Source organism: Pseudochaenichthys georgianus, chromosome 13 (genome assembly GCF_902827115.2).
Source record: "Pseudochaenichthys georgianus chromosome 13, fPseGeo1.2, whole genome shotgun sequence".
Classification (NCBI taxonomy): domain Eukaryota; kingdom Metazoa; phylum Chordata; class Actinopteri; order Perciformes; family Channichthyidae; genus Pseudochaenichthys; species Pseudochaenichthys georgianus.
The window spans coordinates 37,485,053-37,510,207 of record NC_047515.1 but is presented as its reverse complement, the minus strand read 5'-3'; the positions used below and the strand labels follow the sequence as shown (position 1 = coordinate 37,510,207).

Here is a 25,155-nt window from a genome sequence, read left to right as displayed (position 1 = left end):
CCCGCCCCCCGCACACAGAGAGACACAGGGAGATCGCTCTTCTGGAGTGAAGAGAGCGGAAATAATGATATTGCAAGTTAGAAACGTAAGATGCATTTTGACAGACAAGATGGACACTTGGGGGAAAATATGCTGGCGCAGGTCGAGAGGTCCAAAACACACCATTAGCTTAGCGTTACAGCTACCTGTTTTTATTACACTCCTCAAATACAGCTCCCTCTGGGGGTCTCATGGTGAGAAATAAAACTCTTAAATAGATGATCAGAAAATGAAAAAAGACTTCAGAGACTTGTGCCTTTTGGTGGTCAGGATATAAAACTGTAATGTAATTCTAGAGAGATTAGCGTGGCACAGCAATCATAGCAATACAATTAGTTATTGTACATAAAATACAATATGAACACACACACACTCACAATAAGGATATTTAATATCACAAGGAGTTGGACTAATGGCAGCAATCAGCGTTTCCACCAGGGGGGCGTCTTGCCGCCCTTATTCAGCTCGGGACGCCCTGAACGCGAGCCGAGGGCGTCCAAAAATATTAATAATTCGAGAGAAGATTGAGAGTTTTTATCGCTTGAAATAACGAAAAGGAAAAAGCACAAGGACATCCCTCTGTTGGAGGGGCAAAGGAGTCTGGTGGGATTCTTTTCGGAGTACTGAAGATCGTTTCCCCGACATCGAAGGTGCGCGATTTAGACGCGATGAGCGGGGGGGGGTTTAGTGGAGCACGAGCGTGAACTGCGATCGCCGGAGCCTCGCAGCGGCATGAAGAGACGTTTGGGAGCCAAATGATCCGGCTCACTAACGTAAAAAAACAGTATCTATAAGGGACAGCTCAAGTCAACCCCCCCCCCCCCCCCCCCCGCTCTCGGGGTGGACGCCCTCTCAGCCCTGGTCTGGCGGAAACACTGGCAGCAATTAATCATCTTCTTAAATGTTTCTGTTTTCCGCCATAACAGTCGTAAAATAAATGTGTTTTATCTCCTGGGTTTAACTGTCACTGAAGTATATTTGTGTGTTTTGAAGGAAAGTATAACTAATATCATCTACAGGGGGTCTACAGGGATAGCTATTGGTTTCCATCACACACACACACACACACACACACACACACACACACACACACACACACACACACACACACACACACACACACACACACGGCACAGTCCATAACTGGAATGTGAAGTAGGTCACCCATCATTATGTGTGTGTGTGTGTGTGTGTGTGTGTGTGTGTGTGTGTGTGTGTGTGTGTGTGTGTGTGTGTGTGTGTGTGTGTGTGTGTGTGTGTGTGTGTGTGTGTGTGTGTGTGTGTGTGTGTGTGTGTGTGTGTGTGTGTGTGTGTGTGTGTGTGTTTATTTGGGCTGGTTTATCGTCTCCTGTGACTTGTTATTTTCTCAGTGTTTCTGTCCTTTAATACTGGTTTGTGCTGTGAACAATTGAGACATAGAGACAGCACTTGATCAGAATCAACCTGACAACTAATACACTTAGTCTGTTTCATCTGGACACACCTGTTATCAACAAAATAGAGCCTTTTTGGGGGGAGGTTCTCCACAAATATAGTTTAAAACATAGTATGACAACATATGTAAGGGATCGTGTGCAGCAAGGCGGTTATTAATGGAGAAAAAACACCGACAGGGTGATCAGTATCTCGACTGACGGTCTGATAGCAGAACTATCGAAGGTCTGAATTGAGTCAAGTATTCAACCAAGCCATGTAATAATATACCTTATATTCCTTTTCTTGTTTGAATTAAGTCCTATGGTTGGATGAATAGGCTTTCACATCAAGGACATGGGCCAGAAAACAGTCAAAACACTTGAAAATGTCGTCTCTAGTCCAGTACAGTTTGCATTATGTGTTAAAAACCAACATGGAAGTGGACTGCTATTTTAATGGAATGAAACAGTTTAAAAGGGATTTCTCAGCAGCGTGGGTCTCTTTGGAAATCTCTAAAATATGCTCTGCATGCACCAGTATCATTCTCCACCGACAATATAAACACATGTGACATACACGACGAAGTAAGTGAACTTAAGGATGGAGCAACATTTCTAATATGAAAGCTAGGAGGCGTGGGAATGGAGGTGTGGGGCAGGATACAAATCACTTGCACCTTATAGGAAAACATGTGCAGATGTAAAATAAACAAAAGTTGGATAGAGTGGACTTTTTTTGGCAAATAGGCCTTATGAACAACACAAGGACCCTGAAACTGAATCAGCCGCCCGTACATTTTATTATTTACATCTGTACTGTGAAATGTCTTCTGTGGAACAATCACTATTGTCAATATTCTAAGTAAAAAGTTCAAATATAGTTTCAGGACCTATAATAAATATTCCTTTTCCTCCTCTTCTGTCTCAGGACCTGGACAGTCTCCAGGTTCAGCTGGACGAGGTGCGCTTCTTCGACCTGTTCGGCTACAGCGAGGAGGGGGGGTGGCTCTGCTTCATGTGCAACAACCCTGAGAAGGCCACAGGTACACACACACACACACACACACACACACACACACACACACACACACGCTCAAACACAGGCAAAAATGTACATATTCTCAGAGGTGGAAATGAATAAGTACATCTATTCAAGTGCTCTACTTATGTGCTTATACTTTTGTACTTTTACTTAAGTTACATGTTGCCAGACTTCTTCTTGTAACAGTACTTCTACACTGTAGTTGTATTACTTTTACTTAAGTCAAAGACCCGAGTACTTCTGCCACCTTTGCATATACTCAGTAAGAGTACACATTAGTTATATGTGTGCAGGCATAACCAAGTTTGTTTCATACAAACAAAAAGAGAAGATTATTAAAACAAAATGTCATCTAGGCAATCAGAGCAGACTGGGCTCTGGTTTCAGACAGAGGGGGAAAGGAGGTGCTGCAGCACAGGCAGTATGAGAAAAAGAGCTTTTTGAACATTGAAGCATGGAGACATGTGGAGACACTAGATACTAATATGAACCTGAAAGTGTGCATAATATGGCCCTTCATATTAATATGAAAATCATTATTAAGAACACGTTTTATGTGTGTACATATAAATCGATGAGGATGAACAGGCTGATGAAATGAGATCAAATCAATAAATGCATAGCCCAAAAAGCAGAGACAAAAACAGTCAAATGAATTTGATAAATTCACTCTCTCTTTTTCTCCTATATTAACATGAAATGACTCACTTTGAGATTTCATCTGTCTTCTCTAAACAGAGGAAGTGAAGTTAAGATTTGATTTCATGTTTTGTAAACGTGTCACCATCACAGTGCGGAGCTGCCTGGTGTTTTCACTCAAAAGGCCTTCAGGGGGAATGATCTTTTCCCAGAACAGTGGAGGTAAATGGAGCGGAGAGCGGCTTTTATTTAATCGCTGCCAGTCTGATTTGAAAGGTCCAGTAATGAGTCAATCAGGGGCATCATGACTCACTTCTGATTAGTTTACTTTGGGCCGCAGTACTCACTTAACCCCCGTCGGTGACCTGATGAAGTCAGTCTTGGAAAAGTGGCCGGATCCTTAAATCCCATTTAGATGACTGTGTGTGTGTTCCCTCACGCTGGAGACTTAAAGCAGTGTTCAACATGCCAACATCTAAAAAGGAATAAGCAGAGGAATAAATACATTTACTCTAAAGTAAAGTAGAGGTACTTGCACTCAGGCTTAGGGAGTAACGGGACAATGTTATCAGGATACACAAAAAGGTAACTGTATTCACTGACGGTTACATACAAAAATATGATTACTGTTACATTTCTAAAAATGGTGGATGTATGTAAAAACCTAAAGAGCATATAGTGTTGCTGTAAAAGGATCAGATTGTATGTCTTCTTTGTAAGCTGTACAAAGAAGACATACATACTAGGCTAATACTTTAAGTGTGAATCTATTCGCCTCCAGCCTGAATCTGCTTTGTGGTTTTCACTTTCTTTGGTTCATTTGTTCTGTTTTTAATTCAGCAGGTGAACCTATGTGCTCATAAGATAGTGTGTGAGCTTAACTGTGTGTATGAAACTAAACCGGAGTATTTTCCATCAGCTCAGATTTTATTTCTGCTTCTTTAAACTGTAGTGTGTGCTCAGGTGTTTCTTTGTTGGTGTTTAGGCTACTGCCTGAATGTGATTCATGAAAGACCGGTTTTCCTTATAATAAAATCTCTGAGCAGAGGACACATGTTTGATGCTAAATATGTTGGTTTCTTCTTTTCCGAGGTCCCATTGTTCTGGTGTGCCTGTTAGTCTCACATCAGGGCAGTTATTGGTGATATAGGAGGACTTGAAAGAGGGAAGTCTGTTGCAAATGTTTTGGGATGAAGAAATATGCAGGCTGGGGAGATCAAAGGTAAACATTAAATGATACGGCTCCTAAGAACTTTAAATCAACAATAAGTGGCAGTAAACGTGCATCGTGTGTGCGTGTGTGCACAGTCGCGCTCACCGGAGACGATTGGACTTCACTCAGTAATGACTGTTCCCTCGGGGGCACAGCGCATTAGTTTGACCCACAGTGGGAACTTCAGTCTCATGCTTTGACAGTTATGAAAACAAAGGAGCGGTTTCGCCGACACACACACACACACACACGCACGCACACACACACACACACACACACTTTGTATTGTATTATTGTATTGTATGAGAGAGGTTCCAGGTTGAATTGAGGCGAATATATTGTTGTGTTTAATATTCATGAGAATATTTGTCATTGTTCAAATGATAATAAACAAACATTTGCATAAAGCATATTTTTCCACTCATATGTTGATAAGAGTATTCAAAACGTATCCCTCTAAGGTACATTTAAAACGGATACAAAATGTGCGATTAATCGCGATAAACAATTTTAATCGGCTGACGGCCCTAGTTAAAACCCAGCAGAGCAGAGTCGAGTCACTCTTATATTTTCTAACACATTTATACAAAGACCCAGACATGCCTCCTGTATCTGATAAAAACATATTGAGACACACATTGCTTCACTGTTCAGCTCAGCAGTGATGAGACTTTTCAATGAAACAGGAAATGAACACATTCCTCTGTAATTAAACAGCGTGTACTTGAGTATGTGTGATATGAGTCGCAGTCGCTTTCTGTTACTTGTAAGTCAGTGAATGTAACGGTCTTATATTGATGTATGTGTATGTAGATGTGTATTCCCTGGAGGGAGACAGGTGACCCCTCTGTGACCTTAACCACCGGAGTGGTTGTGTCTCAGTCACATGAACCCTGTGGCCTCAAACAACGCTGTCAGTCAGCTGATCATCAGTCAGCTGATCCTCAGTCAGCTGATCCTCAGTCAGCGGTCGACTCTCTGCTGCATAACTCTGAGGAAACAGGGCTACCTTCATCTTGTGAAAAACATTGATACATCTCACTGTGACCATGTAGTCGTGTATGTGAATGTGCCGACCACTAATGCAGCCTGTTGCAGTTTCTCCCGCTAGATTTAGTCTATTTTCAACTTTTGTGTTGTTAATAACCTCTATTAGTAAGTTATTAAGCTGTACCCTCAGTAAACGTTCTTGTAGAGAGATTTTCTTTTGTTCGTTTCGACCAGTCTTTGTGCGTCCACTACATGGCAGCCTTGTTTACACCAAGGACAGCTGATTGCACTAAAGCAAGCTAGTAGCTAGCATGGTGGTAGGAGCAATAGCTATCCCCACTGAAATCTGGAGAAGAACAAAGAGGATGCTGGGTAGACTGAAGAGACAAAGGAGCTGACCTGGGTCCAGATTTATGGAAAAGGAGAGATAAGCCATGCCTCCCCCCTATCATCATAAGGTGATGAAATGGACGAGCTAACGGCGTTAGCCAGGAGTCAGACGGAATACCTTGAGTGTAGTTTAATGAGCTTTATCGAAACATGCTTGCACCAGATATCTGACTACAACGTTCCCATCGATGGCTTCCGGACTGTTTGGACCGACAAGGATAGCAGTGAGAGCTTCATCGTGTCTTCATCATGAGCCTGAGTCTTCATCATATCTTCATCATGAGCCTGAATCTTCATCATGTCTTCATCATGAGTCTGAGTCTTCATCATGTCTTCACCATGAGTCTGAGTCTTCATCATATCTTCATCATGAGCCTGAATCTTCATCATGTCTTCATCAAGAGCCTGAGTCTTCATCATGTCTTCATCATGAGCCTGAGTCTTCATCATGTCTTCATCATGAGCCTGAGTCTTCATCATGTCTTCATCATGAGCCTGAGTCTTCATCATGTCTTCATCATGAGCCTGAGTCTTCATCATGTCTTCATCATGAGTCTGAGTCTTCATCATGTCTTCATCATGAGTCTGAGTCTTCATCATGTCTTCATCATGAGCCTGAGTCTTCATCATGTCTTCATCATGAGTCTGAGTCTTCATCATGTCTTCATCATGAGTCTGAGTCTTCATCATGTCTTCACCATGAGTCTGAGTCTTCATCGTGTCTTCATCATGAGCCTGAGTCTTCATCATGTCTTCATCATGAGCCTGAATCTTCATCATGTCTTCACCGTGAGTCTTCATCATATCTTCATCACGAGCCTGCGTCTTCATCATGTCTTCATCGTGAGCCTGAGTCTTCATCATGTCTTCATCATGAGCCTGAGTCTTCATCATGTCTTCATCATGAGCCTGAGTCTTCATCATGTCTTCATCATGAGCCTGAGTCTTCATCATGTCTTCATCATGAGCCTGAGTCTTCATCATGTCTTCATCATGAGTCTGAGTCTTCATCATGTCTTCACCGTGAGTCTTCATCATATCTTCATCATGAGCCTGCGTCTTCATCATGTCTTCATCGTGAGCCTGAGTCTTCATCATGTCTTCATCATGAGTCTGAGTCTTCATCATGTCTTCATCATGAGTCTGAGTCTTCATCATGTCTTCATCATGAGTCTGAGTCTTCATCATGTCTTCATCATGAGTCTGAGTCTTCATCATGTCTTCATCATGAGTCTGAGTCTTCATCATGTCTTCATCATGAGTCTGAGTCTTCATCATGTCTTCACCGTGAGTCTTCATCATATCTTCATCATGAGCCTGCGTCTTCATCATGTCTTCATCATGAGCCTGAGTCTTCATCATGTCTTCATCATGAGCCTGAGTCTTCATCATGTCTTCATCATGAATCTGAGTCTTCATCATGTCTTCATCATCCTTCCGTGTCTTCAGAGGGTCTTTGTGTTGTGGAGGACGTCCTAGATGCAGCACATATCACTCACATACAGTATTGACCATATGTGCATGCTGTTTGCATTTTCATTATTTTATCACGCTGTAAATGCTCAAACATAGTAAAAACTTGCCTGCTGGGATTCCACAAACACACAAACAAGGAGCTGCTCTCGTGTTTTTATTAGTGGATCATCAAAAAGAGAGACCGTTAAAGTGTTGTAAAGGCCAAAGGGAAGCAAGAGGTTACTGCAACTCCCATAATGCTTTATGATTTACTTTAACTACTGGAATGCCTTTGAAGTGAGCGGTTATGAGTAGAGGGGTGTGTGTGTGTGTGTGTGTGTGTGTGTGTGTGTGTGTGTGTGTGTGTGTGTGTGTGTGTGTGTGTGTGTGTGTGTGTGTGTGTGTGTGTGTGTGTGTGTGTGTGTGTGTGCGTGTGTGTCACAGCTTTGTCTGTTTCCTAATTCAAAAAGGTTAAAAAGACTGTAGCCGTGTCCCCGTAGGGGGGGCTGTACTGTAATTGCAGTGTGTGTTTTAACATGCCAGAATAAGGTATGCAGGTTCAACATACGCTCGATCATTTTCTAATTCTAATGGGAAAAATATGTCAACAAAATAAATCAAGGCCATAAAACAAGCTCACAATAGGTATATGGTAATGTTTATTTATCAGTTGATATATATTTTTGCATGATCTAATAATCCCAATCTGTAAAAGCTGTCGCATAAAACAAAAGTACTCAAGTAAAGTACAAGTAACTCACATTTGTATTTAGGTAGTAATACATGGGTAAATGTTTATTCTACAACTGCCATTATTTAATTTCTAAGCTTACCACATAAATAATACAAAGATAATACATGTTTTGTTTTTGTGTAACACACCATTTTCATTCTAACCCTCCCTCGTGCCTTTACTTGTCGTTTCTCCATCATTTCACCATCCATCAGTGCGGACCCGCTGGACAGACATTCTCCCCTCCAGGAGTTATGTTGCAAATTCAGGAAACTTGTTTACAGAACCAAATGTTTTCCTAACATTGGTAGTTACCAAGTGTGGTTTAAACTCTCTGTTCTCCTCACACCTCTTCCTGTTGTTGTTGTTGTTGTTGTTGTTGTTGTTGTTGTTGTTGATGGTGTTGTTTCTGCTAATGAGTTGACACTTTAGTCCTGTCCTGTTAGTTTCTTATATTATTCCCAAAAACAGTTCGAGAGTCTTTGGCAGATTAGTTTTTACTTTTAAAGGGGCCTATTATGCTTGCATTTTGCATTTTCAGGTTCATATTAGTATGTAGTGTCTCTACATGTCTCCATGCTTTAATGTTCAAAAAGCTCTTTATTCTTCTCATACTTCCTCTGCTGCAGCACCTCTTTCCACCCTCTGTCTGAAACCAGAGCGCAGTCTGCTCTGATTGGTTAGCTGGCCGGCTCTGTGGTGATTGGTCAACCGCTTGGAGATCTCAAGCCCCTTAGCCCATCATATGTGTTTTAGGCAGGGCTCCCAACTATGGGAGGGAACACATGGACCATTGCAGCAGACCATGTGTGTACACTAAATGGTTAATTGAAAAAGGGATTTTGTATTTGTAAGCTTTCCATATATGACTGATGATTTATTGGGATGCCATTCATCTGACTAAAACAATCACATTCTTTCCAAATGATGTGTGTGCGTGCGTGTGTGTCCTCTGCACATTGACTTACTGTCTGCCAGTTTAGACGGAGACACAAAAATGTGTTTCGGGTGCAGAGATAAACTTGTCTGCTGCATAAATAATTCGGCCTCTCTTTGATGGATTTGTAGTCAGCCTGAGGTAGGTGCTAGAGTTCATAACACGTATGTGAGACACGCTGACGTCAAAAACAAGGACATTAAGACACAACATACACATAAATACAGGGGATGTTCTCTAAGCATTTCATTGATCAGATCCCAACCTGTCATCCGCTTCTTCTGCAAACATGCTACAGAAACCAAGATATATAGAGACATGAGTTTCTCCTCTGCTCGGAGATTTTAACTATGGGAAAACCTGCTTTTCATTAAGTATATTCAGGCACTAGAACAACAATGAAAGTGCCTTTTAAAATGTATTGTATCATAGTAATCCCCTTTTTATTTAGAAATGTAACAGGAATCTCAATAGGTCTTTTTTTATGTATGTTTTGAGTAGGTTACGTACGATACAAGGCAATGTGAGGCGATGTGATTCGATACGACACGATACGACAATACTTCGATACCATACGAAACTATACAAAAGGATAAGATAAGATACGATAGGATAGAATTTGGTTCAATGCAATACGAGACAATGCGACAACATGAGAGGAGAAGAGACGATACAAGACTATACGATGTAACTGTGAGAGAATACAGTGGCCTTTTTGAGTCATCAATGTGTAATTTTATCCATTAAATATCAGACATACATTTTAATTCCCAAGAAAAGTTACGAGGCCCTTTTTAATGCGGTTTAGCATTCTGTCAAATTAAAAGTTATTTGATTTACATTGATGTAGAACAGATGACCTTTGAAGGTTAGTCTTGTTTTGCATCAGGCACCTCTGTGAATCATCTTTCCTGCACACACACACACACACACACACACACACACACACACACACACACACACACACACACACACACACACACACACACACACACACACACACACACACACACACACACACACACACTCTCTTATCGGATTGCAGTCATCTCCTGATTGCTTTACTCATCGAGTGGGATACAAAGAGGGGCTCTGTCCTGGTTTACTAGCACCAAAACCTGAAGCTGCCAAACATCTGTTTTCTGGTCTGCAGATAAGTCTTACTGTGTGTGCACACACACACACACACACACACACACACACACACACACACACACACACACACACACACACACACACACACACACACACACACACACACACACACACACACACACACACACACACACACACACACACACATTCACACACACCACGGTCCAAATACTTGATGCGGGTGAGTTTCTAATCAGACCAGTCCAGTGTGTTCTCCTCTAATCATCATCAACGCTTTTGTTGATTTAAGCTCATTAATGTTGACTAAAACGGGATAAACTCAGGTTTGCATGCCACAATTTCATGCAAATAAAATGCATGGTGCCAGAGGGGTTATTAAGCATCTTGCATTTAAATAAAATAAGGAGTAATGGGAAATTCAGGACAGGATTAATGATGTGAGTATTAGATCAGGAGAGTGGCTACGTACGATACGACACAATACGAGGCGATTCGATACAATACAAAACTATACGCGATGAAACAATATGGTACGATTATGCGATACGAGATAATACAAGACAATATTTTCACCCAGGTGCAAATAGACACTCCAAAAAAAGTTCAGTTGTTCAACTCTAACGGCCCGTCTACACTACAGGCATCGAAAAATGCTTTCAATGCTTCGCCCATTCATTTGAATGGGGTGACGTAGAAGATTTTTAAATTTCGCCGAACTGCATTGTGGGGAGCATGGCATGGCTTTGCAAGCATCACGAGCATCTATCGGCATCAAAAGTTGAACAATGTTCAACTTTTGAGGCTCGATGCTTGGCATCAGCCAATCAAATCCTGCGTAAGCAAATCTGACAGTACAAGCGCTAGCCAATCAAACCGCGTGTATGCTGGGAGAGAGTACGCAGGTCATTTCCTCATATTAAAAAAAATGGAGCGGTAGTGAATCACCCGGTGCTGTATGATCAGTCTCTGTTCACCTACCAGGATACAAACTGGAGGAGCGAGGCATGGAGGGAGGTGGCAGAGACAGTGGGTGGAACTGGTAGGTTTTCGCCTGTTTGGGGATTTTATATCCAGTTTACTTCGTTTTAACATTGCTATTGCTTTGTATGCCGGGGGCGGGCGGGAGATTCCTGATTGGTTGTTGGTCGCCTTGGGCGCGAGAAATCGCCAAGCCTCAGACACGCCCAGCTTCAAGATTTTTTGATGCCTGTAGTGTAGACGGGCCGTAATTGAGATGTTGGTCATCCAGAACAACTTTTGTGTACCAAAGAAGACATTTTGTATAGCATGAATCCCATATTTATGCTGCTATGATACAGGAGAAATAGAAAATAAAATAATTACGATCATACACTGGAAAATAGAAAAGCCAGATGCAACAACATATTCTAACCATGTGTGGGGTCTTGTGAATTGTGTGGTGGGACGAATCTGGACTCTCATGGGGAATCAAAAGCTATGTGCCGAGTCTAGAAATGTACTGGTCTGTTGCGAAACATCCCACATAGTTATTTATTTCACAACTACCATTTTTACTCATTGTGGACTTTTTTCCCCTCTAGTTGTGAACCAGGAGGGACAGCCGCTGATCGAGGGGAAGCTGAAGGAGAAGCAGGTCCGCTGGAAGTTCATCAAGCGCTGGAAGACCCGCTACTTCACCTTGGCAGGAAACCAGCTGCTCTTCCGGAGAGGCAAATCCGTACGTAGCCAGTAAAAACAATCGTTAAAGAGGCCCTATTATGCTTTTGTTTTTTTAAATTTCCTGTAGTGTGTTATATTTGTTTCTGTGCATGTAAATGGTCTGCAAAGGCTAGAATCTGAAAGTTCCCTCCAGAAGGAGTTTCCCTACCACAAACTCACCCCTGCCTGAATTGTCTCCATGTTGACTCCTTTGTGACATCACTACACAACACTGGGTTTCTATTGGCTAGAGTTCCAACACATTGTACGTGATAGGCTAAGGGGCGGGACATCTCTAAGTGGTTGACCAATCACAACAGAGCCATCCAGCTAACCAATCAGAGCAGACTGGGCTCTAGTTTCAGACAGAGGGTGAAAAGATGTGTTGCAGCACAGGCAGTATGAGAACAATAAACACTTTTCTGAACAGAAAAGCATGAAAACATTTGCCAGTAGAGACACAAATATGAACCTGAAAATGAGCAGAATTTGTCCCCTTAATATGTAACTGTTCCATTTGAATCATGATGTATTAAACAGTGAAAATATCATCCCGTGATCGGCTCAACTGTCCCTCAAGAGCATCTGGTAAAACAGACTGTAAAAAACATTGGCCCCAGTAAGGATCCTTGGGGGACTCCCAAGGCCAAAAGCAATGACGCTGCAACAATATGAGTCATTCTTACCCACTTCGACCCAAAGCAGATATCATTACGCACAAGTAGCAAACACAGAGAAGTACGTGCGATTGAAAAAAGACAATTGACTTCCAAGTAACGATGAGGAGATTTCTCGGGGGGGTTACAACAGCACTTTTCCTTCAACTTCCCCTCTTTTGGCCGGTGATTTACTGTAAGGTCGCGCAAAGTCTGAAGCCACTGATGACCAGCGTTTGGAAGTTAATTCACTCAAGCACTGTACACAAGTGTAATTATGACGCACTTGTACTTTACTTCAGTATATCCACATTATGCTACGTTACACTTCTTCTCTACTATAATTTGGAAGAAAATATTCTACTTTTTTACTCCACTTCATTTGTTTGACAACATACATTAGTAGTTACTTTGCAGCTTCTTATTATTAACAACATATATATGTAATAATGATGTGCCAGGGGGGTCAAACTCAAATACACAGTGGGCCATAATTTAAAAATCTGTACTAGTCGAGGGCCGGACTGGTTCAATGTTTATTGCAAAACTTATTGAAATGAACTTATCGCACATATTAAACCTGGAACCAACAAAGCTTAAATGATTGCCTATAAAAACAACATAAAACATTAAATAATCCGTTGCATTCATTTCTTATGGCTCTATCTGCAGCTTTTCCAGAGTCATTTCTTATGATTACATTTTCCCACAGGCCAACAACAGCTTCAACAAAACTGTTTCCCACAAAGAAAAACCAAACATGCCCTGTTGTCGTGAGAGAGAAAGTGCAGAAGGAAACATCCATTAAACTCAGTGTGCTGCTCTGTGATGCTAGCTCAGATACTTGGCATCTCATCTCGGGAGCAAGGTCATCAATGTTTGGGGTCAGGCTCTGAGCTGAGGAGACCCTCAGGATGGAGTGAAGGTGTGCGTGTAATATACAGGCGGGCCAGATCTAATAGTAATTAGAAATTATCCTGCGGGCCGAAGTGAAATCCACCACGGGCCTGATCAATCAATCAATCAATGTTTATTTATATAGCCCAATATCACAAATGTTACATTTGTCTCAGTGGTCTTCACAGTGTGTACAGAATATCAGTATGACAATACGACACCCTCTGTCCTTAGACCCTCACATCGTACAAGGAAAAACTTCCAAAGAAAACCCAGTTTAAAGGGAAAAAAAAACGGAGAAACCTCAGGGAGAGCAACAGAGGAGGGATCCCTCTCCCAGGACGGACAGACGTGCAATAGATGCCGTGTGTAAATTGAAAAGATAATACATTTGCAACATAGGTAGTCCAAATGTTTGGAAATGCATGTGTGTATAATAGGAAGATGAATCCACGAGGATATCCATCGAGGACCTATGATCCAGGACCACAGCCACGACTCAAGATCCAGCGCTCGCGATCCAGGACACAGGACCGCAGGATCATCCATGACTCCGGATCCCAGCGTATATAGACACCAAAAAGAAAGACATTTGGGGAAGCTGGGTTAATCGGAACATGAGTGTACACGGGTATAGACAGAGAGAAGGAAGAAGTAAGATGTCCCCCGACAAACTAAGCCTATATCAGCAAAACTAGGGGCTGAATCTAATCAGCCCTAACTATAAGCTTTATCAAAAAGGAAGGTCTTAAGCGCACTCTTAAAAACGGATAGGGTGTCTGCCGCCCGAACACAAACTGGAAGCTGATTCCACAAATGTGGAGCTTGATAAGAAAAGGCTCTGGCTCCCATTGTACTTTTAAAGATTCTAGGAACAACCAACAACCCTGCATTCTTGGAACGCAATGCCCTAGTAGGACAGTAGGGTATAATGAGTTCTTTAAGGTAAGATGGCGCCTGCCCATTAAGGGCTTTGTAGGCGAGAAGAAGAATTTTAAATTCTATCCTGTGTTCTATAGGGAGCCAGTGTAAGGCAGCCAGAACAGGAGTAATGTGGTCCCTTTTCCTAACTCTGGTTAGTACACGAGCCGCAGCATTTTGAATCAGCTGAAGCGACTTGATTGACTTCTTAGTACTCCCTGATAATAAAGAGTTACAATAATCCAGCCTAGAAGTAACAAATGCATGGACTAGTTTCTCTGCATCGTTTTGAGGCAAGATATGCCTGATTTTTGCAATGTTACGTAGATGGAAGTAGGCGGTCCTTGAAATTGATTTTATGTGGGCGTTAAAGGATAAATCCTGATCAAATATAACACCAAGATTCCTTACAGTCTCACTGGAGGCCAAATTAATGCCATCCATAGTTAGTATGTCTTTAGATAATTTGTTTCGTAGATTCTTCGGGCCAAGTACAATAACTTCAGTTTTGGTCGTGTTTAACATCAAAAAGTTTAAGGTCATCCACGTTTTTAAGTCCTTAAGGCAGTCTTGAATTTTATTTAGATGATTAATTTCATCAGGCTTGATTGATAAATATAGTTGAGTATCATCCGCATAACAATGAAAGTTTACAGAATGATTCCTTATAATATTGCCTAATGGAAGCATATATAATGTGAACAAAATAGGTCCGAGCACTGAGCCCTGTGGCACTCCATGGCTAACTTTGGTTTGCGTGGAAGATTCATCGTTAACACGTACAAACTGAGAGCGTTCAGATAGATAGGACCTAAACCAGCCTAAAGCAGTTCCCTGTATGCCAACTAAGTGCTCTAGTCTTTGCAATAGGATATCATGGTCGATAGTATCAAATGCAGCACTAAGATCGAGCAAAACAAGAATAGAGACAAGTCCCTTGTCTGAGGCTATTAGAATATCATTTGTGACTTTAACCAGAGCTGTCTCTGTGCTATGATGTGTTCTAAAGCCAGACTGAAAATCTTCAAATAAATCATTGTTTTTTAAGTAATCACACAACTGTTTTGCGACCGCTTTCTCAAGAATTTTTGAGAGGAACGGAAGATTAGAAATAGGTCTGATTTGGCCCCCGGGCCTTGAGTTTGACATGTTGCTAATGGATAAGAAACTTGGCACTATAAAAAGTCATTAAAAGCTTGATTCACCTATACTAGCTGCAAATGTAAAATTATGTTGATGAATGAATTACTAATTATAATCCAGTGATATGATAAATATTTTTTCGAGGGTGAAAAGAGGAGCTGCAGCACAGGCAGTATGAGAAAAAGAAAGAGCTTTTTGAACATGAAAGCAAGGATACATGTCACAGTAGAGGAACAGAATACAAATATGAACCTGAAGATGAGCAGAATGTGTCCTCTTTAAGTCAGTTCTGTTTGTGGGGAAATCTGAACTATATTACAAATCAAATTACATTTGACAGTGTGTTTATACTCTGGCTATTGTCAGTCTTCTGAATCTACAGGATGAAAACTCTTAATTATCATGACAATAATGTGCACAGATAACAGGAGCTTGGCTGTGGGTGTTTATACAATCAGCTTCCAAAAACAAGCGCTAGGCTCGACTTCAAAGAGGAATATCTGGAAACAGTGGGATATTCTCTAGTGGCTGAAATGGAGTAAGCTCTCTTTTTATTTTTTCCTCCCCTAACAATAGTCTTTGTGCTCCTATCCAGATGGTAATAGTTCCTCTCTTTCTGCAGTGGCCGCAAATTGGAAAGTGTGTGTGTGTCTTTGTTCTCGGTGCGTCTCTGCCAGCATGTTCTGGAGGTGGTTGGTACGTTGTGAAATACCTTTTCCCAAATGTGGAGTGAGATTAAAAACAAAACATTTGTTTGTTTCCTCCAAATTGAACGATGGAGGAGCTTTGACACACGAAGAGGTTTGAAACAATTCCCCCAAAACCACACAAACTAAGTCTTGTATCTCACTCTGGGTACTAAGTTAGTGCATTTATTTTACTTGGGCATTTACCAAGTGCAGCAAATATTATTAAAACAAATTTAACTCATTATTTTTACCTCACAGCTCACTGCCTTGTATGATCCATTGAAAACTGTATTTCTTCCTTGGGTGTGAATACAGTAAAAGAGAGGGAAAATAGGAATCATCATATCAAATCAAACTTTATTTATACAGCATTTTTCATACACAAAAAGTCAACGAAGTGCTTGCTTCACAATCCAAAACTAAATAATACAACTCCTCCTTCCCAGGTAATAAATACCAAGTAATGCACAAACTGTGATTTTTTAATTAAACAAGAATATAAAATATGAGTGAAACACCTACGGATTACTTTTTGATGTTTTCTGTGGTAGAATTTAGCACTTTTATTTTAAGACTTTTATTGATTTTCTTGCGGAACTCTGCTGAACTTAATCTTCCTACGCTTCAAGCATTTCCTACATTTACATACACAGTCTGTGGTTTCCATTTAATTCAGTGTCAAGACCCACTAATCCATTATAGTGAATATGTCTTATTATTTTACATTCGTTAGTGAAACTTATCATTGGGCAGCGGGATCATTTAATGCTTGTTGCTTAGTTGCTTAACCCTTAGATGCCCTTAGAGTGACTGGACCCTACACTCTTCCATAAGTGGGCCAAAAAGGACCCGTATTAGAATAATATGTGTTTTTAAGCCATGTTTGTCATTTGGGTTAAGAAAAATCACTTGTATAATATTTAGTATTATATTTTGGTTCACACTAGAAATATTTTATATTTAATGTTTCACTATTTTGAATTTGTTTTCGTTTTGAACATATTGATGCAAAGATCTCCCCTATTCTGAGACCCTCACAGTATTCCAGTCCCCTTTCAAAACTCATCTCTTCTCCTCTTGTCTACTCATAGCCCACCCCCCATCAATCCATGCCGGTTGATCAAGTTTGATAGTCCTATACCCCTCACCCTAACCTTCCCTTATATTTAAAAGCAATTTTGAGTCCTTGAAAAGCCCTATACAAATATAATTTATTATTATTATTATTATAATACTGCCAGGTATCAGATCTTGCTGTGTAAAATAATCTTCCTGAGAGGTGTCACTTGTTATGTGGTCTGTGTGGTCTGCAGTGAATGTATTCCCGACAGCAACAGGTGATAAGAATCAAAGGTTCCCGTAGGTCCTAGGAAATGCATGCGGGTCATTTTTGACCCACTTATGGAAGCTTGGGGTGGAAATACAAAAACTACAATTTCTTAAAATGTCAATTTAAAATTTGAATGGCATGATATCCAAAACATGTTTTTTGAGGAATAGCTGGAATATGAAATGATAACAAAATGTAATTACAAAGATACTTCAAGAAAACCACCTCAGCGGGTCCAGAAAGACCCACTTTTGCATCTAAGGGTTAACAAAGAAAGGCTGTGTGTAGTTGCCTTACAGACAGCAATGGTTGTAACAACATCAGAAAGGATAGTAAAGGAGACATGGCACACAACTACACTGTGTAACTCTGAAAAAACAAACAAAGATGTTTAGAAATAGAAACATGGGAGGATTTCATTTCCTGCCGAAGCAACAGAACAATAAAGTGCAATTGTTCATCCTGTGAATGGTTTGAGTTAGTGCTCACTGGAAACAATACTGAGACACAGTGTCAGGACGTTATGGCAACATGAAGTATTGATTCACTTAAAATAAACAAAGACCTTTTATATGTGGCTGAAAATACGCTTCTTAAAGCACTTTATCGCTAAATTAACATCACGCTGCTAAAATCAACCAAATTACGGACTGTTTTCAGCTCTATTTTATGGTACTATTTTCCCTACTTTATCCACTACATTTAAGGGCAAAATATTGTACTTTTTGACTTTAATATATTTATATTAAAGCTATAGTTTCTAGTTATTGAACAGTTTTAGAAACCTACAGTATTTACATGATATTCTTCCACCTAAAAGATTCAAATGATGCACACATTATATAAAACTATACACTGATTTTTCCTTAATCAACACACAGTAGTTTTTCTGTATGAACTATTTTCTTTATTACTAATATCTCTTTTGTCACGCCTGCGTTATCTCACAGGTTGTACAGCTCCAGGTGCAAAAGAAAAATTAAAACGTATATGATATATTTGTTAACTTATCTCATGTTCTGTCTTCCCCGCAGAAAGACGAGCTGGACGACATGCCCATTGAGCTGAGCAAGGTGCAAAGTGTCAAGGTGAGGAGTGACGTCGTATCATCATTCAAAACACTGCTCCTAAAATATTTGTATCTTCTCCAAAGAACACGTTCTTGCATATTCGGGGTTTATGTGGTTTAAACTCATGATATTTTTGAAAAGGAAACTTTGTTGAGCAATTGTTATCTATTAGTATTTATTTATTTACCAGGGACAGTTCCCAGTAATCTAAATCTCTCCCGATAAAGTTAACCATAACAAAACGGCATGTGTGTATTCAGACCTGTTGTGTATGGGTCATGCGCATGTGTGTATTTGTGCTGTGTATCATAAGAGTTAAAAACGGAATGACCCTTTGGGGATTAATAAAGGGTATTTTGTTTTTATTTCTCTTCATCTGATCATGTTAGAGTGTGCTCTGTGTAAATGATCCTAAATCAGAGTTGATGTGATTTAAGGAGGCAGATATCACCCCTAGATACTACAGTATATCAACTGTACAATTAATTCATGAATCACTGCAGAGTCAGAAAGAAGGAGGGCTGATGATGACAGCGGTATCTCTCCACGGACGTTTGTCATCTCTTTCTCCACAGGTCGTAGCCAAGAAGCGACGTGATCGAGGTCTGCCGCGCGCCTTCGAGATCTTCACGGACAGTAAGACGTACGTGCTGAAAGCTCACGATGAGAAGCACGCCGAGGAGTGGCTGCAGTGCATCAACGTGGCCGTGGCTCAGGCCCGAGAGAGGGAGAACAGAGAGGCCACCACCTACCTGTGAGGGAGAACAGAGAGGCCACCACCTACCTGTGAGGGCCTCAGAAACACAGAGGAGGAGTGTGTCTGTGCACGCTGGTGGTAACATGACATACTTCTGCAAACAAAGATAACGTCTTTCTTCATCTGTGCACAAAAAATAATAATCGTCCACTGCCAGTAGCATTACTTTGGTGAAATCTAATAATATTTGTACGCAGTAATCTAAATAAACCAGCAATAAGAGACTTGGTGCGTATGAGGGATGTTACCATTACTTACTGTTACATCATGGACTCATCGGGGGATCTGTGGACCATCGAATGTTTTAAAGACTCAAGTTACCTCACCTGACTCGACCATACATGGACATGTCCTCGCTCGAGACACTGCTAAGAGCTTCAATGACTAAGCGAACTGTGGATTTCGGGGTTAATGATGCATGATGATCGAGATGTATTTGAGGCCAGTGGTATTTAGCACACAAAACACACACTCGATAGAAGCACAGACCTCTTAAAGAGTTGAAGCAATAATGTGACCGATCAGTCTCTCTTGATGCAGGACGGAGCGTGCGTGTGTGTGTCTGCAGTGGGGTTTGAACCGGGTTTGAACCTGTGTTCCCCTGAACACCAACACACTAGGCCACTGCGCCACAGCCTCCCTGTTTCACCAAGTTAAACTATTTATTATGGTTTTATGCGCGGCCGTGAGCGGGACTATTTCTTGGCAGTGACTAATTGTGACAACAGAAAAATGGCCGCACAAATAACCTACAGTCGAATTTGAAGTTCTTGAGCATTAAATAGTCAAGCTAGCGGTTTCGAGCCTTCACGCTAAGTTATGCTAACAGGCTTGCTAGCTATACATTTAGCACACAGACGTGATAGTGATATTGAACCAAAAAAAAACCTGAAATGTTGAACTATTCCTTTACTATAAATACCTTTTTTAGTGAGATATGGATGTACATATTCAAACCAGTGTTTTGAACTAGTTTTTATGATGTATTTTTCTGTATTTCATCACTAACAACACCCTAAAGTCAGTAGGTGAGAGCTATTTTTTGAGTTATTCAAATGTCTGAAATGTTTCCTTTATCATATGAGATTAACATTTAGACCCTGTTTTCTTTTTCTTCTATTATTACATATTACATGTTAGACGCTTTTATCCAAAGCGACTTACATACTCAGTACTGTGGGAAATCCCCACAGGAGCAATTTGGGGGGAAGTGTCTCAAGGACACAACGACATGCTGACTGCAGTGGGGTTTGAACCTGTGACCACCTGATCCCAACACGCACAGACAACCCACTGCACCACACGCCCCCTCTTCTACTCAAACAAAGCCCCCTCAGTCATGTTATGGTCATATGGTCATATTTATATTCTTTCGCAACTTCAACACTGTATGGACCGAGTTATTTCTGGCCTTCTGAATCAGGAACATCTGCAACTCTTCACTCCGTGTTTACGAGGAGCAGCAACTGTTGCGTCATCGCGGAGTTTCGACCACAGATTTCAAAGAAAACATTGAAGTAAATTAGTGGTTTCCTTGTGGATTTAGAAGCTGTTCTAGTTCAGTCACATTGATTTAATTTCAATGCAGGTTTAAACAGTAATTGACTGAAGTGGATGTGTAGCAATCTGTTTCCCCATCTTTTTTAAAACGAGTTCTTTGCAAATGTTAGAGTTTTACCGCTTTAACTCTTTTCCTCTGATCTAAGTGGACTAACACAGTCTCAGTTTTAACATCTTTTCCACCTGAAAGATGACATCCTGTAGCAGTACATACTGCTGAGCATTACTGTGTTACTACCAGGATGCAGATGGAAAGCAATCACAGTCAGACAGTGGCTGCAAATCAATTATACTGTACGGCAGATTTAATTCGCGATCTGGATCCACAATAATTATAGTCAAATTAAATGTTCTAAATATATATAAAAGCTGGTCTTAATCTTGACTTGTGTAGCAGATAAGCACTTACTGTGTCGTTGTGTAGTTGTGTATGTGTAGTCATAACGCTGCCTTTCCCAGCAGGTCAGGTTACCTCTGTTTGTGCTTTCCCTCATCACACCGGAGCTACATGCATCTGCTCTTATAATAGTATTTACACTACGCCTCTCCTTTGATTACATTTTGATTCCTGCCCTCATGGTCTCAGCGCTGAGACCCACTACACAGCTGGCTATGCAGCACAATGTAAGAGTGAATAAATGTAACATCATTTTAACAAATATTAACTAATAATTAATAATAATGTTAGCTTTGTCTAGTATTGTGACTATAGGGATGACATGTTGGTTAATCTACCACTTTTGGTCCTGACTGAAGTAGCTCAACATCTGTAGCATTAACATTTAATTTTGTGCGGCAAGGGAAATCTATTTATATCACATATTTCAACAATGCAGTTAAAAGTGCTTTACAAAAACATTAAGACATAGAACAGACAGTCATAGTCCCAATAGGACAATCCCTCCGACTTTTCATTTAGCGTTATTTTTTTGTCCACCACTAGTTATATGACCATTAGCTTCCCGTTAGCCTCAGCATTCCTTTGTATTTACGTCTAAATCTAACATTTCAGCATGTATAAAGACAGCTGGATACAGCGTTGGAGGCGGGGCACTGTTCATTCCTGTGAGAGTCGCTCTGTGTCTCATGAAGCCAAAAATGAAGTGAATGGAGATACTAAAAGTACCATGATAATCTGTATCTGGATTCGGCTTTTAGAGTGTTTAACAACTTTTAGGACGCACATTTAAATGAGTGCTACTTAAGTGTTCCTTCTCGGTAGGAGATGTATCTATTTAAATATGTTTATTTCCCGGTGTAAGTCAATGGGACTTCTATAGTTTTATATAATGAACGTATTAGAGCTAATGTCCCTGTTTAACACTAATCCACTATCCACTGTCCGAAAGCAAGCAAACGTATTTATCAGATTAGCGCCTCAGGACAACTCGCAGGTGAGTACAAATGCAGTTTCAAACACTTATTAGAAACACTGTCTTGGATTTGTCTTGTGGCACACCCCGCCCAGCTGAGACAAACAAAAGTACATGTACCGAGCTATACTACACACACACACACACACACACACACACGTCACTTTAGCATTGATCGCAAGCAAGCGTTAAATCCAACTTCAAGTGAAATGCAGAAAGTCCTTCGTACCATAAAGCTCACTTTTCAGATGCTTAGTGTTGATTTACTGATGTCTGATGAATGTCAAAATATTGAAATAACAAAGTGAAACTGCCAAAATGTAAAAGTGTTTATACTTTCCTCCTAAATACATGCGTAGGAATCTGTGTAAATAGTCTATCTATCTATCTATCTATCTATCTATCTATCTATCTATCTGTCTATCCATCTGTCTATCCATCTATCTATAGATCTATAGATCTATCTATCTATCTATCCATCTGTCTATCCATCTATCTATAGATCTATCCATCTATCTATAGATCTATCCATCTATCTATCCATCTATCTATAGATCTATCTATCCATCTATCTATAGATCTATCTATCTATCCATCGATCTGTCTATCTATCTATCTATATATCTATCCATCTATCCATCTATCTATCTATCTATCTATCCATCTATCTGTCTGTCTATCTATCTATATATCTATCTGTCTATCTATAGATCTATCTATCTACCTATCTGTTGTCTTGCACTGAAGTGTATATTGAGCTATTTTAAGGCACAATGAGATTTAAAATGTAGAAAATGCCGTAGGTTTCAATGATTTCCACAATCACACTGTATGTGAAGTTTCTGAATGTATTTCAGCCTTGTGTAAAGAATCATAGGATTGTTTGTTTTTTAGTATTTTGTTAAATGACATCTGATTTTTGATATACGGTCAATATTTATTTGTTACTATTGTAACATTTCAATCATGTCTGGAAAAGATTACTGAAACAATGAATGTCTCTCCTGTGTTTTCCCTTTCCTCTTCCATCGTTTTTATATTAACTATGAATTAATACTGTGTTTTATTGACAGTTGTTATGGATTGTATATTTGCTTGTTGCATCTTTTGCATGCCTCACACTGCCTTTTTTGCTGTATACAAAACATTACAGTGAAATATCAAGTTATTTCTCTGTCTTTCAACACTTCTTTTTGGTTACTTGAAGTAAAATGAGATGATTAAATACGTTTAGGAGAGAGGTTTCCTGGAGCTTCACAATAAAAACAAATTGATTTGAACAGAGTTTCTCAGCTAGACCATTCTTTGCTATTGTTTTTCCGGGTGAACACACACACACACACACACACACACACACACACACACACACACACACACACACACACACCATGTATACATCACTTCAGGGGACATTACATTGACTTACATGCATTTCCTGGAGACTTATCCTAACCTTAACCATAACCAACACATGCCTAACCCTAACCCGTACCCTAACCCTAATCAAGTCTTCACCCTAAAATTAATGATCCCCCTTATGGGGACCTCCATTTTGTCCCCATAAGGGAGGCGAGTCCCCACACGTGATTAAACAGATGTAGGTCCCCACAAATATAGTAATGCTAGAACACACACACACACACACACACACACACACACACACACTGGCAGTAGCATACAAAACGTATTCCACATGCCCACCTCCTTCCTCCATGAGTATCTTGGTGATATTTCTGCAATAAGAGCTTTTCCTCTGAGAAGCCCTGCAGATGGTTGTGATCTTTTGAGATTCAGGAAAACCAGTTTTACACATTTTATTCCCAAACTGCCATTATTTTCCCATTTCAAGCTTTTAAAAGCACTTTGTGTGTTGCAGGAATGAAAACAGTCAGACCCCACAAGCTGAGAAGGATGACTGTTTTATGGATCTGTTGGCAAAAAGTATAGATTGTATGAGTGTGTGATATTCGACTCAACCTTTCTGTATTTTTTAACAGGAGAAAGAAACCGTCAAACCTTTACAATAACTATTTTATTTTTTATAATATTATTTCTTTATGACCTTTTATTTATACTTCTATAAATCTTTATAATTGTCTAAGGATTTTTAGACCTGCTATACTATGACTATTTCTGCACATGCTTTGATAGATCTTCATATTTTTTGCGACATTCTATGTGACTTTCTTTTCATATCTTTCTACATACTACCTATTTTTTTTTTTTTTAAAACAATACGTGTTGGAGCTTTAAACATACAGGCAGGGGTTACCCAATGCTTGGGCAGAGGGATCTCTTGCACACTTTGAAGAGCATCAGACCTCAAAGTCAGCGTGTATGTGTATTTCATGGGGCTATCAGGCAGGTGTTATCCTTAATGTGTGGGAATTACAGAAGTAATATCTCAGAATTGAAGACACAGCAGCACTTACATGTGTGACAACAGAGGGTGTTTTCCGTAAACCATTGCTTCATACCATGAGTCCATCCCTAAGTACTGCAAGTATGCTTGAAGACAGGAGAACGTGTATTAGTCAAGCTAACAGCACCCTCTAGCTGTGAAAACACATGTTGAATAACTCCCTGCTTTACTATCGGGGTAGATGTGATCCGAATGAACCAGGATACTAAGAAGTGGTTTTAAGGCATGTAGCTCCATTTGGTGAGAATACTCCAGAGCCAATAGAGAGATTGAACACAAACATTATTTTTGTTTATGCATGCTTCTTAGGTAACATTAAAGGTGGGTTAGGTAATTCACTTCAGACACACTTTTAGTTATATTCCATGGAATGCTCTTAACATCCCGATAGCAATGAATATCTGAAATGCTTTGACAATAAATACATACAAAAATATCACCTGGGCAAACTTATCTCGTGCCCTCATTGGTCATGTGCGCGTTCGTGTGTGTTGGAGGAGGGGCTCTGTGAGGAAGTCTAAGGAAGGGGCAGATTTTTTTCGGCTGCGTACTTTCAATTTCTAGCGCACTCGAGCTGCTTTCTCCATTCTTACCTTCAAGCTGTCTTTGGCTCTTTTCTGCTGTAACAATGTAAATGTCGCCTCTGTGGGAATAAAAGGTATTCTGGTTCTGAAGTCTGTGATCGTCT

The 25,155-nt window shown here is 40.3% G+C and overlaps 1 protein-coding gene across 1 annotated transcript in view; it reads left to right on the top strand.

Annotated features, from left to right (window-relative positions):
- The window catches only part of veph1 (ventricular zone expressed PH domain-containing 1), a 108,193-nt gene extending 84,864 nt beyond the window's left edge, over positions 1-23,329 (top strand). The window contains exons 13-16 of the mRNA XM_034097449.2: positions 2,383-2,497; positions 11,532-11,668; positions 18,320-18,373; positions 18,931-23,329. Coding sequence (XP_033953340.1) covers positions 2,383-2,497; positions 11,532-11,668; positions 18,320-18,373; positions 18,931-19,113 — 489 coding nt within the window. The 3' untranslated portion in view covers positions 19,114-23,329. The remainder of the gene's footprint in view (positions 1-2,382; positions 2,498-11,531; positions 11,669-18,319; positions 18,374-18,930) is intronic.
- The last annotated feature ends 1,826 nt before the right edge of the window (positions 23,330-25,155 follow it).